The sequence below is a fragment of the Acomys russatus genome, chromosome 23 (genome assembly GCF_903995435.1).
Source record: "Acomys russatus chromosome 23, mAcoRus1.1, whole genome shotgun sequence".
Classification (NCBI taxonomy): domain Eukaryota; kingdom Metazoa; phylum Chordata; class Mammalia; order Rodentia; family Muridae; genus Acomys; species Acomys russatus.
Window position 1 is genome coordinate 11,628,176 of NC_067159.1, and position 16,235 is coordinate 11,644,410.

The following is a 16,235-nucleotide window of genomic DNA, read 5'->3' on the forward strand; positions in this document are numbered from 1 at the left end:
AAGGGGGGAAGTGGGAGGGAGGGAAGAATGGGAGGAAACAGGGGAAGGGCTAACAATCGAGATGTAATATGAATAAAATAATAAAATGGAAAAAAAAAGAAAAAAAAAGAATGCTCCGAGGTCAAGCAGAGATCTGAAATGAAGATGCTCAGTTTTGTAACACACACACCTGCAGGCCTGTCTATATTAATGACCCTCACAGACAACGCATTGTTTTTGAAAGTCATTAGGTATTGTAATGGTGGGAATATGAAGGTTCTTCTTTTTCTTCTTTCTGCCTCCAATTCAGAGCCAAAAAAGAAAGAAATACTCAGAAAAGTTTGGCAACTATATATTTATTTTCTCATAGAATGTTCATGATTATTTTTGGTTTCTAACTTAAGCAGACATGATCTCAAGCATATAAAACTGTGTTCTTTAGAATTATCTTGCAGGTAATATACACAGTGAAATAATTGTATTAATTGGAATTATTTTATACATAAAAATCAATTTCAGCTTTAAGAAACTGCACTCATAGGAAATAATTCTATCATACATACATTTACAGTTTTACTTTTATGATCTCTTCATTCAGGATCATTTTGCCCCCACACTGTATTTCAGCCTAAGTATCCAGTAATTAGTATGTGACAGGTAGCTAACCCCCTGTCCTCTTAACAGACTCTGCTCCAAAGGTGAAAACTTCCTGGTAAGAAAGCACTTTAATGTTGTATCTTGTACAAAGCAGCAACAGTATTAAATTATTAGAAATGGCAAATCCAATAATGCATAAACTCCCTGAAGAAGCATACCTGAAAAGCACATTACTCCATAAACTATTTACATTGTTTAAATTATGACAGCAACATCTTCTGTTTTAGCTGAACATATTAACAAAGCCTCTAATAAAAATAAGAACAACAACAACAAAAAAGCTACTCTTCCTTAAGAAAGGAAACTTTATCCTTCGATTTATTCAGCATTTTTATATCATCCAGCAGCTTTCTGGGTGTTAAAATATGTGTGGAACCTGGTGGAAAAAAATTATAAATTTTCAGAATTAATTTCTTCTGCTTAAAATGTTTGCTGTATTTGAACAATACTTCTAACACATTTATGTAAGATTCACATCAACCCTGGCCGCTGAGCATGCTTAATAATGCTGCAGAAACACTGTCCATCACACATGGGCAGTGATTTGTACTATACATTGGTATCTAGCAAGGAGAAAATTTTTCCTAAATGAAGAGAGAGAATCTTTAAGTAGTGCTGTGAATCAAAGTCTGTCACACAACTCCTGCAGCTCTCTGCTTAGGAAACCACCTATTTGCAATGGCTTCACTAGAAAAACAAAATCTAATTGCTTTTACTATTAGTGTGTGTGCACATGTGCAGGGCCACACATGCTGTGGCCCACGCATGGAGGCCAGAGGATGACTTTTAGTAATGGGTTCTCTTGTGCCACTGTGCTGGGACTGAAGGTTGTCACATTTGCTCAGCAGCAGTTTTTACCCACCGAGCTCTCTCACTGGCCCAGACTAGTATTTTAAAACTCAGTTCTACACAGGCCTCACCAATGTCATATCCATAGCCACAAACACAAAGACTTGTGAAGTAAACATGTATTAATATGTCACAAAAGCACTTAATGGCAAGAGCAAAGTCAGAAGATGCAGCTTTAAAGGAGTAAGCTCAAGCCCCTAAAAATCCGAGCATTTAAAAATAAAATTATTAAAATATCAACTTGGGGGACCTTTAGGCAATTTTATAAAGTATGTTCTATGACTGATCCTTTCTCTGCATGTAATAAGACAGTCTTAAATTTTCCCATGTATAATTTTGCCTGAAACACTTAAGCAATGAAAAGATGAAAGTCTTACCAATAATAACCTCACAGGACTTATGTGCCTGAGAAACTTCATAAGCACAACGCATCTCAGAGTATGTAACTCCTCCAATTACGAAAATAATCAGCCTTGACCCGTTTCTCCGGTCCAGCTCTAAATAGTTAGTTCTGGGTTTCTGGCGAGCACTAAAAAGTAAAAAATAAAGCAAACATGCTACAAACGTTCCCAAAGCCACACAATCAAAGTCACCTTTGGAAGCACTTGTCTTGGTCTTAATGAAATGATCTAAGCACGGTACAGTTTCATCACAGTTAGGCAAAGCCGTCTTTCATATTCCAATTTGAACAAATCCAATTGAAAAAAATATATCATATATATATATAAAATAAAGGCTTATTTCCAAAAACTAAAATAAAATCCACTCAGACGCCGGGTGTGGTGGCACAAGTCTTTAATCCCAGCACTCAGGAGGCAGAGGCAGAGGCAGGCGGATCGCTGTGAGTTCGAAGCCAGCCTGGTCTACAAAGGGAGTCTAGGACATCCAAGGCTAAACAGAGAAACCCTGTCTCGAAAAACTGAAAACAAAACAAAACAAAAACAAAAACAACACTCAGACTGCGTTTTGACTAGAGCTCAACATTTTTACTTATAAAGCTAACATTTTATTTAATGTTTAAAATATTTTTTAATTTTTATTTTGTGTGTATGGGTATTTTGCTTGCATGTAAGTCTGTGCACCATGTGAATGCAGTATCCATGGAGGCCAGAAAAGGGTACTGGATCCTGTGAGACTGCAGGGGTGAACAGTTGTAAGCCACCATGTGGGTGCTGGGAATTGAACCTGCATCCTCTGAAAGATTACCCAGTGCTCTTAACCCGAGCCATTCTTCTAGGCCCCTCTTTTATTTTATATGAAGACCTAATTTAGAAAGAGTGAGATTTAAAGACAAGCAGGGGAAGAGGACAGGGGCAGACTAGGATCTACCGTGGTACTGGGACAGCCACTCCTGTGACTCCACCACAGGATGATGGTCTAGACCCAGGCAAAAACATCTGTAATGTGCTATCACATCTGTCAGAGACTGAGCAGGGAACAGGGAAGTCCAGGAAGTGGGAAACCCCCTCAAAACAAACACAAGGACAAAAACAAGGATCTGCTCTGTAGACTTTGCTAGATAGCTGCTCCACTGTTTACATGCAGGGAAGACTCAAGCATCAAGAACATGTAGGGGAAAGGGGAAGGAAAAAGCCAAGTGCTAGCGTGTATCACGTCATCCTCAGTGTGGTCAGTGGAGGACAGAAGGGACATGCTAAAATAGACAGAAACAACCACCTAGCCAAGTAGAGAAATCACTCAGCAGCCCCACTGCGAGCCATGGGGGGTGGCTGGTGGTGGGCTCAGGATGCAAGAACACCAAACACACCCCCAGGGAGAACAAACAAGAGAGAACCCCATGCTGACATAACACAGTCAAACTGACAGAAGCCAAGTATCAAGAGAAAGCCCCACATGGCTCCTTAGACAAAGGTGCCTGCGGCTGCCATGCCTGACACCTGAGTTCAGGGTTCAGGACCTATATGGTGGAGGGAGAGGACTGTCCCCTGTAATGGTCCTCTGACCTCTGTACATGCACTGTGTCATTTGTGCATCCACATACAGAATATAAAACAACCCCAAATCCTACAAAGCACAATTCAATACATTACACAGGGTAGAAATATAGTTAGAAATAAGTATGGACATACAGGTAAACGATTAACTAAGATAAGAAAAAAAAGGAGAATAAAATCAGGGCACGAAACACAGGAAGCTTGGATTTACTTCACTGAAGCTGGGCTCCGAGGACAGGAGCGAGCATAAGGATATTCTGCCTCTTGGAACTTTCAAACTAAACATTATCAAAAAAAGAGTCGTATCTGGGCGTGGTGGCGCATGCCTTTAATCCCAGCACTGGGGAGGCAGAGACAGGCGGATCGCAGTGAGTTCGAGGCCAGCCTGGTCTACTAAGCAAGTCTAGGACAGCCAAGGCTACACAGAGAGACCCTGTTTTGAAAAAACAAAACAAAAAACCAAAACAAAAAAGGGTCCTATCAAGTTGGGTGTCATTACTCAGCAGAAGGAGCAGCAGCCTGGGATATGCAGTGAGGTCCTCCTCAAAAAGAGAAAAGGAAAGGGAAGGACAAGGAGGAAAGGGAAGAAAAAAAGAAAACGGAACAAAACAGAAGGGAGGTGAGGGGGCAACTACACTATGTAAGGAAAAAGATGTGTGGGGAGGAGACGGTTTTATGACAGTATTCTATATTATAAAGTATGCTTTCCTGAATTCATTTAGTTGGCTACCGCTGAAGAAAGACAACCCCTCACACTGCTGTATGCTTCAAAGAGGACAGCTGTTCAAAGAGAGCATCTGAGCAGCATTTGGTCTGTAGTATTGTAGCAAAAACATTTCAGTCGCTTTTAAGTTACCTCACAGCTCCAGATCCATTCCACACTGCTGGGCACCGGGAACAATACGGCCATTCTTTGGAATCTAATCTATTATCAATGGCATCCTAGAGGAGAAAAGCCATTAACACCGTCAAGAAAATGTAATTTCAGATTTTTGTTTTGTACACAGCTCTAATGAACAGTAAAGATGCATACATATTTAGTAAGATTACTCCTTCTTTACACCCACAAATATTACTTGCAGCAAAAGTCAATATACTAGGACTAGAGAGACGGCTCAGTGGTTAAGTGCACTCACTCATTGCTTTTTCTGGAGAACTGAAATTCAGTTCCTAGCACTGACATCGGGCAGCTTACAAACTGCCTGTAACTCTAGCTCCAGGTGATCCAATGCCTCTGGCTGCCACAGGCAGCTGCACTCACGTACACATATCCAAACATAGACATACATAATTAAAGTAATAAATAGAAAATTAAAAATTAATGTACTAATTGACTCACATATTAAACAAACAAACATATAGTTCAGATCTGCCTTTATTGAGTTTCTGCAATGGTAGGAGGACTTAGAGGTCTCTAATTGGCACCCTAGGCCACTGACCTCACAGCAGCGCCTGTGAAGCAGAATGCACATACCTGGCCCCGCGACACTGAGGACAGTCCAATGACGGGAATGTTTTCCTGTTTATAGTATTTTTTAAAAACTCCCTTTTCTCAGTGTTACATTTTATGATATACTTATGCATATGCTTATGATGTCTATGAATGCTTTATTAATACAGTAATTTATATTTGGTCAATCAGCAGGTTTATGCTCATAATTTATTATGGTTACAGTTTTTATTAGTCAACACAGTTTGCTTTATAGATGACAGCACATAGGCACTGAAAAGTGATAACAAGAAGGACAAAGCAGTTCAAGAAGTTTTTTGAGACAGGGTTTCTTTGTGTAGCCTTTGGCTATCCTGGACTTGCTTTGTAGACCAGGCTGGCCTCGAACTCACAGTGATTCACCTGTCTCTGCCTCCCAAGTGCTGGAATTACAGGTGTGCACCACCACACCCAGCACAGTTGAAGAGGATTTTAATTAAGACTGCTAGAAAGGAAGAAATCATGTTTTAAGTTAGGAGAAATTTTGAAAGCCTAGGAAAACCATAGATCCAAAGTACAGTTTCTGAATTTAGCATGCAAACCTTGTTAAAGTGTTTCAACAGGTTGATTTTCATTTTAAAAATAAACAGTTAAGAAAACTACTTAGGGCCGGGCATGGTTGTGCATGCCTTTAATCTCAGCACTGGGAGGCAGAGGCAGGCGGATCACTTTGAGTTTGAGGCCAGCCTGGTCTACAAAGAGAGTCCAGGACAGCCAAGGCTACACAGAGAAACCCTGTCTCGAACCCCGCCTTCCCCCCCCCCCCCGCCCCGAAAGAAAGAAAGAAAGAAAAACTACTTCTGCATAATCATTTGGTGGGTAGGAGGCAAGTTATACTGTAGAAGACAAAGAACTCCTGCATGTGAGCTCTGCTTACAGTGACAGATAACCAAGTGGAAAGAGTAACCCGGAGCCTCAGGGGTTGGGGGAAGGCTGGATTTTTACCTCCATGATGTCTTTGATAAAAGGTGTCCACCGGGAAAGCTGAAAAGTCTCTTCTGCAGACCGATCTTTTCTTAATGGTTTGGCTTGTTGGGACTAATGTAATTAAAGGAACAAATAATTTTATTCAGTAATATAATTTATATTCCTAACAAAGATTTAATTACCAGAAAGTCTGCACTGCATTTAATAGAGAAACTGCCTACTTGAAAAAAAAAAAGAAAGAAAAAGTATCACACTAGTTTGGTACGTGCTGGGTCACTGAACAGCATTTTGTATTTTAGCAGTGCTGTACAGAAGGTTGGATATACAATGCAACTTTTGGTACAAATGAATCATAAACAGAAAAGTATAAGTAGCAAATTATAATAGAGCAAGAAAATACAAATTCACTAGCATTTTTAATTTATTCAGATTACATATGGAAACAAAACACCAGGGTGGGTATATAGCTCAGGTGGTAAGAGAGCACACCTGTAGTTCCTGGCGACACAGAGTGGCAGCACACACCTATGACCCAACACTTCAAAGGCAGACAGGAGTTCAAGGTTATTCTTGGTTCATAGTAAGTTTGAGGCCAGCCTGGACTACATGAGACCTTGTCTCAGAAAATGAAAACAAAAACCCCCAATTGCTTACTTAATAATCACATTCCATAAGATGAAGTCAAGAATGTCTAGAAGATTCCCATATACAAAAGCAGTTCATGCAAGGACCTCATGGAACAAGAGCAGTTTGTCTGAGTCCAAAAGTAGTTAACGTATACACACGTGCCCACAGACAGACAGACATAGACACACAGACACACACAGGTACACGCATACGCACACACACAGAGGCACAAGTGCACACACACGCGCGCACGCACGCACGCACGCGCACACACACACACACACACACACACACACACAGGCACACACGCTCATTCACACACACAAGACTTCCTTACTGGGGGAACAATGGGAACACCAAGGTGACTCCAGTTACGAATCATATCACTGTCATCTTCTATCTTTACATTGTGGATCAGTCTGTCCAAATTTTCTTCAGTCGTTCCTTAGAAAAATGGAAGCAAAAGTGTAGTCAGATAACTGCTGCTGTAACTAATTCTAAGACTGAGGTAATAAATAAAGTTAAAAAAAAAAAAAAAAAGGCAAACTTATATCCTCTCTAGACTTCTCTCAGTTTCCTATTTTCTTTGTATTCACCTTAACTAGCATTTCTTCTGCTGTTTCCCAGACTTCATTATGGTGAGTAACAAGCCAGTGAGGCAGGGGCTAGACAGATGGTTCAGTGGCTAATGGTGCTGGCTAAAGATCAATAACCTGGGTTTGATCCCTGGGACCCAAACTGCAAGATCACAGAATAGATACCACATGGGCACTGGGCAGCGTTGGTGGGTGCTGTAATTTGGATGTAAAATCACTTCAGTCACAGGCTGTGACACGTACCATTTCCATCACACACATTAACTAATATGTAATGGCTAAATGTAAACAGAGGCTAAGTGATTTTAGAGTCAGTACTTCCATACACTCATAGAAACAAGCAGGCTCCCCATTACCATTAATGCCGAAGATATACAGCAGGACTGCTCGTATTTTGTCACAGTTGTCATGGTTTTTGTTGAGCAGCACTGGGAGGAGCACCAGCATGGAGTCCTTCACCCGTTGGCCCTCAGCATCTGTTCCAAGAGCCAGGTCCTTAATGACAGAAAAATGCAGACAGTGCTCTACAATCCAAATCTGCTTTTCTGTTAAAGTATCTCTTATTAAACTGTCAGATTTTTGTGGAACATTGATGATACTGCATAGGAAACCTGAATATTATATGCAAACTATTCACTGCACAAAACACAAAAGGTCATAAAGCAAATCAGAGGAAAGAATATCACGTAGCCCTGGCCTAGCCACTGGGCAGCCCCTAAGAATGACAGTATGCACAAAACAATGGATTTCTGAATACTTGTGAAAGATCAGAAAATATGTCATTAACAGTTTTTTTTGTTTTGTTGAGAGAGGATTTTTCTGTGTAGCTTTGGCTGTCCTGGACTTGCTTTGTAGGATTAGAGGTATGCACCACCACACCTGGCTTCATTAACAGTATTTTTTTATTAATTACATGTTAAAACAATAGTGTGAACATACTGGGTTAGGTCAAATTTATTACCCAAATCATTCACACTCCTTTTAACCTTTGTAGTGTGGCTACCAGAATAGTTAATACTGCATGCAACTGGCATTCAATCTCTGTTAGGGAATATTCTAAACAGGTTAGGAACTATAAAAAAGATCACAGAGTAGGAGGGCTACTTGTCAAGGTTGGTGACTCTCAGTTTGCATCTGGAATGACCCAGAGGGCCACGTGATAAGCGTCTGTCCTTTGGTGTTTCTGAGGGATGGAGGGAGGTCTTCAGGTCTTTGGGCTGTGCCTTTGAAGGTGACAGTGACACTGCTGTCCTTCTCTGTCTATCTCTTGGTGTCCTCGCCATGAGGTGAGCTCTTGTGCTCTGCCAGACATCCCCGCGATGACGTGCCACACGCCCAAAAGCAGTGACGCCAACTGATCATAAGTCTCAAGTATTCTCAACCAAGTGTGCCCCAACACCAACCCAAAACTGTGAGCCAAAATAATCCTTTTCTCATTAGAAGTTTATCATTTCAGGTATTTGTTACTATAGCAACACAAAGCTATCAGGCATCGAATACTGCCTAGTCCCTTTCTAAGAATCTACGATTTTGTGGAACTCAGTCACTGTATTAAGCAAAAACATTACATGCTAGCTTACAAAAGCCGCTCTGGAAATGATTACAGACATGGTGTTTCTGGCTCTGTACATACCTGCTCAGTTTTGCAGAGCTTCTCAATATTCAGCTTAAATTTATTCATGCAATCTTCAGCTAAGTTAAGATGGACGACTTGCTGAAAATCGGAGGAAATTGATTATTTACATTTTAATTATTTTGTGTAACTGATAATATTAAACTTAAAAGATATGTCTATGGGTGTTTTGCCTACACGTATGTCTGTGTGCCAGTTGTAGTGTGTGTCTAGTGCCCAGAGGCCAGAAGAGGGCATCAGATGCCCTAGAACTGGAGCTGCAAATGACTGTGAGGCACCATGTGAGCACTGGGGACTGAACTTGGATCCTCGGGGAGAGTAGTCAGTGCTCTTACTTACCTGCTGAGCCATTGCTCCAGCACCAATGTTAAAGCTTTAAGATAATATGGGTTCCAGTGTAAGAAACATTCAACAGAGAGAAGCAGCTCAAGAAAGAAAGTGAGAATCAATATGACAAATAGATCAAGAATCAACAGACAGCAAAGTCAAAACAAGTGCTGAGTCTGTGTGCAGTATGAAGGGTTATGAAAACTTGGGTAAAGCTTTCATGGGGGAAAAAAGCCAAATCTTAAAGAATAGCAACAAAAGGTTTCTTTTATATTACTGGTTCCTGACTGGGATACAACATTATAAAAATGTGAAAAGATAGTGATTTCTAGGAAAGACTTGGCTAGGCATGGAGGCTCACACCTGTATTACCTGCAATCTCAAGGATGAGGCAGGAGGATTGCCACAAGTCTGACACTAGCCTAGGTGAGAGTGACTTCCAGTTCAGTCTGACCTAGAAAAGACCAAACTCTCTACTTCCAAAAATGGATGGATAGATGGATAGAAAAATGGATGAAAAGAGGGAGGGAAAAAGAATGGAAAGGAAGTGGGTTTATCTGTACAGATATACCTTAAATGGTTTTAAGTTTAATTTGTAACTATTAATATAAGGAAATAGATGGATTGGTGCCAAGCACTGAAAACAAACAAAACAGCCACTAGTTAATCTCACACTGAATTTTTCTATGAGGTTGAGAAATAGTAAACTTATTTTGATCAGCTGCTCGAGACAACTTTCTAAAAAAGGTTTAAAAGATACAGGTGATGTAGACGAGACATCATCAGTGGCTGCTCTGGTTGGTTTGGGCATTTCTCATATCCACAGGAAGGGTTGGGAGGACAACTCCCAGCAACTATTCCTGGGACATTGCTAAGTTGACCACAGGCTCAGACAAAGGTTCTCACACAGGACCTTGCTTACCTTCGTCATCTGTTTTCGGAAGTGAGGCATCTTTTTCATCAGCTGAGTGAGAGCACTAAGTGAAGTCTAGAGAAAAACAATTAAGCAAACCCAAGATTCAGTTCTTCTACGTTACACCTTCTTAATCTAGAGTTTCTAAGCCTTAATAAACAGCTAATTTAATAAATGTGCCGGGTTTTAAAAGAGCTTTACGGGGCTTCCGACTCTGTCACATTAAAGCAGCTGACATGAAGTTACTCTCCCCTGTGGAGAGATGAAATAGTACCTTCTGGGCAACCGGGGAAGCACAGCAGGTGAGCTCTGCGCTCAGCCTGCCTTCTTCCTTCAGGGCTGCCTAGGCTGAAGGCTAGAGAGAGAAAGGGACTTGCCAGAACATACGAACGAAATGTGAGCAGTGGCTGTGCTTGGACCCTCCTCTGTGCTTAGACACGGGAGCACTCTCAGAGACAAAACAAAAAGATGTAAGATCACTTCTCAAATAACCAAAACCAAAAATGGAAAGGGAAAAAGCTATTCTAACTCTCCTGCAAGCTGGCTAGTGATAAGCAGGAAACAACTCTAAATAGAAACAGTGGGAGAGAACTTAAAAATCAATAGTCTAAATGTCTAATTCAAGGAGCTGGAAAACAATTAAACAAAGTTGAAGGGCATTAGGACTGTGTGCAAATAAAAAAAATCTAAAGCTAGCCTCAACAGAGCCAGCAAGATGCTCAGCAGGTACCATGAAAACTCAAGGGTCTGTGTTTGGTCCCCAGAACCCACAGAAGACGGAAAGAGAGAACTGACTTTACTAAGCTGTCTTCTGGTCTCTACATATGTACCACAGCACTCACGCACCATATACACAGATTGTACCCATACAATAGTAAATAAACAAAACTAACATATAAAGAAAACAACAAAACCACGTATGTATGTATGTATGACTAGGGCTTGAATCCAGGGAATCTTTTAGACAGGCCACTAAGTTACAGTCATGGCTCTTTTATTTGGCAATTATTAGGGTTTAGCAGATGGTCTCATAATATTTTAGAGATTTTTTTTTAAATGGTGAGTCTGCCAGATGTGATGGCACACGCCTTTAATCCCAGCACTCAGGAGGCAGAGGCCTGAAGATCTGTGAGTTTGAGGTCAGCCTGGTCTACAAAGGGAGTCCAGGACAGTCAGGACTGTAGGAGAAACCCTGCTTCAAAAAACAAAACAAAACAAAACAAACAAACAAAGGCGAGGCTGCAAACAGTTGGACTATGCAGTGATGCAGAGCACCTGTGCAGTGAGCAGCCAAAGCTTTGAGGTTAAGAGATAAATAAAAGATTTTCCCTCCACTAGGGACCTCTTGTTTCTATCACTCACTGTCTGAAGAAGACTGATGTAAAAACTCCAGACATAATATTAGATTTCTAGAGCAACTGTGACCAGACAACCACAGAAATACAATTTCATTTAGATAATGAAATTTTTGTGGCACACAGGGAGAACCTCCCCAAAATTAGAAACACAGGGGTTATTGTCACAAGAGGCAGAGAAACTAGAATAGCTATCTGGCACCTGATCAGGACTTCTAAGTAAGGAACTCAGGGTAACACTAAAGAACTGACATAAATTATAACTAAAGACTGCTTTGACAAGGGTGCTCTATCCTCAGTGATAAATTCAAGTCATATAGAACAATTAAGTTACACAAATACTTTCAGGATAAAATGAGAGAATAACAACTCACTTCATAAGGTTAGCATAATTTTTATATAAAAGTTGGACAAGAACGAGACGAAAGATTAATGTTACAGAAAACGTTCCTTGTAGACAGGAAACAAACACCAGCAGCAAGTGTTAATCAAGCAGAACCCGCCAGTACTTAGGACAGACATCATGACCAAGTGGAGTCCATTTCAGAAAGACAGCTGGTTAACTAGCACAACAGCGAGATGGCCATCACACTAACAGACTCTAGGAGAAGGGAGTACAACAGAGAAGCAGCAGCTGATGAGACAGGGTTTTCCCAAAAGGAAGCAAAGGTCGAGGTAGGACAGATCAGCACACTTCAGTCTGTCTGATCCTCACCATCACAAAAAAGAAGAAAACTAAGCACTTAAAGATGTACAGCAAAATAGAACAAAACAGAACTGCCTTAATCTCATCAAGGATGAGACTAAAAGGAACAAGGCCCTCATGAGGAGGTCACCGGAACAAGGAAGTTCCCTTCCACCAGCTCTGCTGTCAGGTCCTGGGGCCACCCAGAGCCAGGAGAGATTAGCTACTAAGAAAAACAGTTTCAAGTCCATAAACGTTAATCTGGGTAGGAAGACACTAAATTTCCTTTACTCACTGGTTCTATTATTACACAAAGTATTTAATTGATTAGGGTTACTGGATCCAAAGTAAAAGTTTACAAAATCATCTATATTTTATATGCTAACAAAATAGAATTTAAAAACTAATGCTATTTACAAAACTGTGCAGTAACATTAGACTGAAAATAACATGGAAATGTGTAATTGTAAGAAAAACAACTTAGTACACATTAAGATTTGTGCGCTCTACTTATGTACTTATCTTTTTTTTTTTCCTTTGGAGACGCGTTTCTCTGTGTAGCCTTGGCCGTCCTGGACTCACTTTGTAGACCAGGCTGGCCTCGAACTCACAGCGATCCGCCTGCCTCTGCCTCCCGAGTGCTGGGATTACAGGCGTCCACCACCACGCCCGGCTTATGTATTCATCTTTAATACTAAAAACCTCAACTAGCTGAACTGGCATGGTTGTACATGACTTTACTTTCAGTACCCAGGAGCAGATGGAGCCAGCCAGGGCAGCATAGTGAGAGTCTTGTCTTACAAAACAAACAAACAAAAACCCTCTTCTATGCACTGATGAAACTGACTAAATGGCCTTTGGTAACTAAATTTTAATGGGGGTAAGTAACGCAGATAAAAATGTTGGTAATTTTTTTTTAAATGAGGTAATGGTTGTATAGGAATTTATTTTCTTTATTCCTCTGTGTTAGAACGGTCCCTAAATACAAAGTTAATGGTAATTTTCATCCTTTTCACTTTCAACTGTGTTTATAATTTGCCTTGGCAGGCCTGGCTAAAAAAAAAAAAAAAAAGTTTCCTGTTATCACTTTGAAAGGCTCTTACCTTCCCCTCCGTAGCTTTCTTTGTTGATGAAATTTCCTTCATAAGCTTTGGAATTTCCCTGCCAGATTGTGAAAAAAGAAATGTCTAAATTAGTTCTTTACAAAACTACTTTAAAGTTATAGAATACACTTTAACAACTCAGAGCCTAAAAACTACATAATTAGGTTAGAACAGGCTCACATACTCCAGCACAACCGCGATGTGCCGGTGCCGGACCCGCACCCACAGGTCGTCGTCTTCCTCCAGAATGGCCTCCTTCTCTTTCCCATCTGTTCGGTATCTACAACAGACCGAGAGAACAGGTTTGGATTCTCTACCTCCAAAAGTGGAAGAAACATTTTTTCCAAACAACAATTATGAAAAGCAACTGAAAAGTATAGACTCAGTCTGCTACCTGAGGGGGTCAAACCCAAGGCAGATTAGAATCTATTAGAAATTTAGCAAAACATCTTTTTCCTTTAAAATGTTAGGTTTGTAGTCTTGGCAGAACGTCATTTTACAAAGCAGAATTCAGCATCCTATAGTCAGCTTTGAGAATAAAGGAAGCTGGGTATAGTGGTACTCGGAAGGCAGAGGTTAGACAGACTAGAGCCAAGATCATCCCAGCAACAGTGTTCAGGGCCAGCCTGAGTTACAGACATCCTGTCTCAAACAGCAAAGACCACGAAGACGAAACAAAGACCAGCAACGCTGAATGCACAAGCAGCTGTGCCTACCATGGCTTAGGGTGACTGTGATGGGCTAATAACCCACATCTCAACCGTCAAATGTCTGCTGGGAGAACTGCCACTCCAGCTAGCCTGCTCAAAGTGTTTGGTGCAAAATTCACAAACACCACACACCGTCTGCTGCTTTACCCTACCCAACCCTATAATCACACCTCTTTTAAAGATAGGAAGAAATGAGAAAAACTCGTATGTGTTCTGCTGGAGTAAGCAGCAATTCAAGAGATCCACAGAACCTGTGCAATGAACTTTTTGATTGATTTCCTTAAGGTAATTTCTTTTAAAAAATTTTTATTTATTTATTATGCATACAATGCTCTGCCTACTTGTACCCCTGCAGGCCAGAAGGGGACATCAGATCACATTACAGATGGTTGTGAGCCACCATGTGGCTGCTGGGAATTGAACTCAGGACCTCTGGGAGAGCAGCCAGCGTTCTTAACTGCTAAACCATCTCTCTAGCCCCCCCCTTACAGTAATTTCTTTCCTTTCCTTCCTTCCTTCTTTTCTTCTGCAGGTACCCTCCTTCCACTTTGGAGGCAGGAAGCCTCAGTTGTCTTTGGGAGCATCCATTTCCTGAGGCAATATTAGGGACTACGTACCATGGACAGACAATTCATGGAGATTTCTGCTATATGAATACAGTAATTTCTATAACCCCCAACTATAGGTTTCTTTTACAAAACAATCTTCCTATGTGGTGTTAGTTAAGGTAAAAATGGCTGTTTAATTACAAGGCTGAAGCCCTCTGTCATGCAGAATACCAATGTGCATTTATACAATACCTTTGCCGGTTAGGTGGTTTATAAGCAAATCAGTAGCACAAAGGCAACACTCTCAGAACTCCCAGACAGAGGCAGGTGGAGCTCTGTGAGTTCAAGGCCAGCCTAGTCTACGTAATGAAATCCAGACCAGCCAGAGCTACACAGGAGACCCTGGGAGAGTGTATGTGATAGGAATTGGCAGGGAACTGAGTCCCACTACAGTGTGCAGAACACAGGATGATTAGTAGACAAGCAAATCAGAGGGTGGGGGCACAGGTGACATGAGGCTTAGGGACTATTGCATCCACTTTGCCTTTTTCTCTGAGGACGCCATGGAAAGGTTCTGAGTGAAGTGCTATGCACTGACATAGATCTTACTAGGATTTTCTTTCTCCCCAAGCTGGGGAAAGACTGAAAGCAGAGCATTAGAGATCAGTCAGAAGTCTGCAGGAAGACAGTGAGGTGGACATCAGTCTGGGCAACATCATGAGCTTGAGCTAAGTCTGTTGTCATAAGCCAGCTGAAAAATTAGAAAGGTCTTTAACATATAGTCATAATGATTTAATAGTGAATTGTTTTTGAACTTGATTGGCCATGACTGAAATTTTGGCCTGCGTATGTAACTATGAGATAGGAGCTGCATTTACTAGGAGCACTGGTTGTGCACTTTGAAGTGACCACCAGCAACCCAGGTGTGGACACAAATGTTGAAGATGCTCAGCAGACATTTCAAATGACGATATTCACTAGGGAGTTGATGAGTCTGAAGTTAAGGCTTAGAATACACATGATGTGGGAGCCCAGTGGGCTTCTGAATGTATATACACAGAGTCCCCAAACTCAACGCCAGAACACTCCAACCCTAAGACGTAGGGGCTAAGAAGGAATAGTGAGAGTACACTTGGATTTAGCAGCACAGAGGCACAGCACATGTGTCTAGAGGCTGGCTCAGGGGACTGAAGCCCTCGCAGGAGAAGGCTGACAGGCTGAGCTTCAGAGTTTGACTACTGGGACCATGGTGGAAGGAGAGAATCAAGATTTAACTGAAATGCAAGTAAAAACTGCAGAAAATACAAACATTAAGAAAAATTGCCAAGTATAATAATTATTAAATGTTATATCTGCTTAATAAAACACTGAATTAACTAATTAGGTTATTTTATAGTACAATAGATTTAATATAGGGTCTCATACATGCTAGGCAAGTGCTCTATAACTAAGTCCTCTGTTTTTGCGGGGGGGAGAGGGGGAAGGGGCGACGGGGGGGTTTGAGACAGGGTTTCTCTGTGTAGCCTGGCTGTCCTAGACTTACTTTGTAGACCAGGCTGGCTGTGAACTCAGTGATCTGCCTGCCTCTGCCTCCTGAATGTTGGGATTAAAGGTGTGAGCTACCATGCCCAGCCCTAAAATCCTTTCTTTTTTTTTTTTTTTTTTTTAAAGATTTATTTATTTATTTATTACATACAGTGCTCTGCCTGCATGTATTCCTGCATACCAGAAGAGGGCATCAGATCACATCATAGATGGTCATGAGCCACCATATGGTTGCTGGGAATTGATCTCTGGAAGAGGAGCCAGTGCTCTTAAAGTCTGAGCCATCTCTCCAGCCCTAAATCTTCTTTTCATTCAATTATTAAAAAACATTTTTTTT

General features: G+C 41.1%; 1 protein-coding gene across 1 annotated transcript in view; it reads right to left on the reverse strand.

The window, feature by feature from the left end:
• Window positions 1-319: 319 nt before the first annotated feature.
• The window catches only part of Stxbp3 (syntaxin binding protein 3), a 44,516-nt gene continuing 28,600 nt past the window's right edge, over window positions 320-16,235 (reverse strand). The window contains exons 10-19 of the mRNA XM_051165668.1: window positions 13,280-13,375; window positions 13,096-13,153; window positions 9,962-10,027; window positions 8,713-8,793; window positions 7,436-7,574; window positions 6,821-6,927; window positions 5,875-5,967; window positions 4,297-4,382; window positions 1,863-2,014; window positions 320-1,012 (exon numbers count right to left, since the gene is read on the reverse strand). Of these exons, the coding sequence (XP_051021625.1) occupies window positions 918-1,012; window positions 1,863-2,014; window positions 4,297-4,382; window positions 5,875-5,967; window positions 6,821-6,927; window positions 7,436-7,574; window positions 8,713-8,793; window positions 9,962-10,027; window positions 13,096-13,153; window positions 13,280-13,375 (973 nt within the window). The 3' untranslated portion in view covers window positions 320-917. The remainder of the gene's footprint in view (window positions 1,013-1,862; window positions 2,015-4,296; window positions 4,383-5,874; window positions 5,968-6,820; window positions 6,928-7,435; window positions 7,575-8,712; window positions 8,794-9,961; window positions 10,028-13,095; window positions 13,154-13,279; window positions 13,376-16,235) is intronic.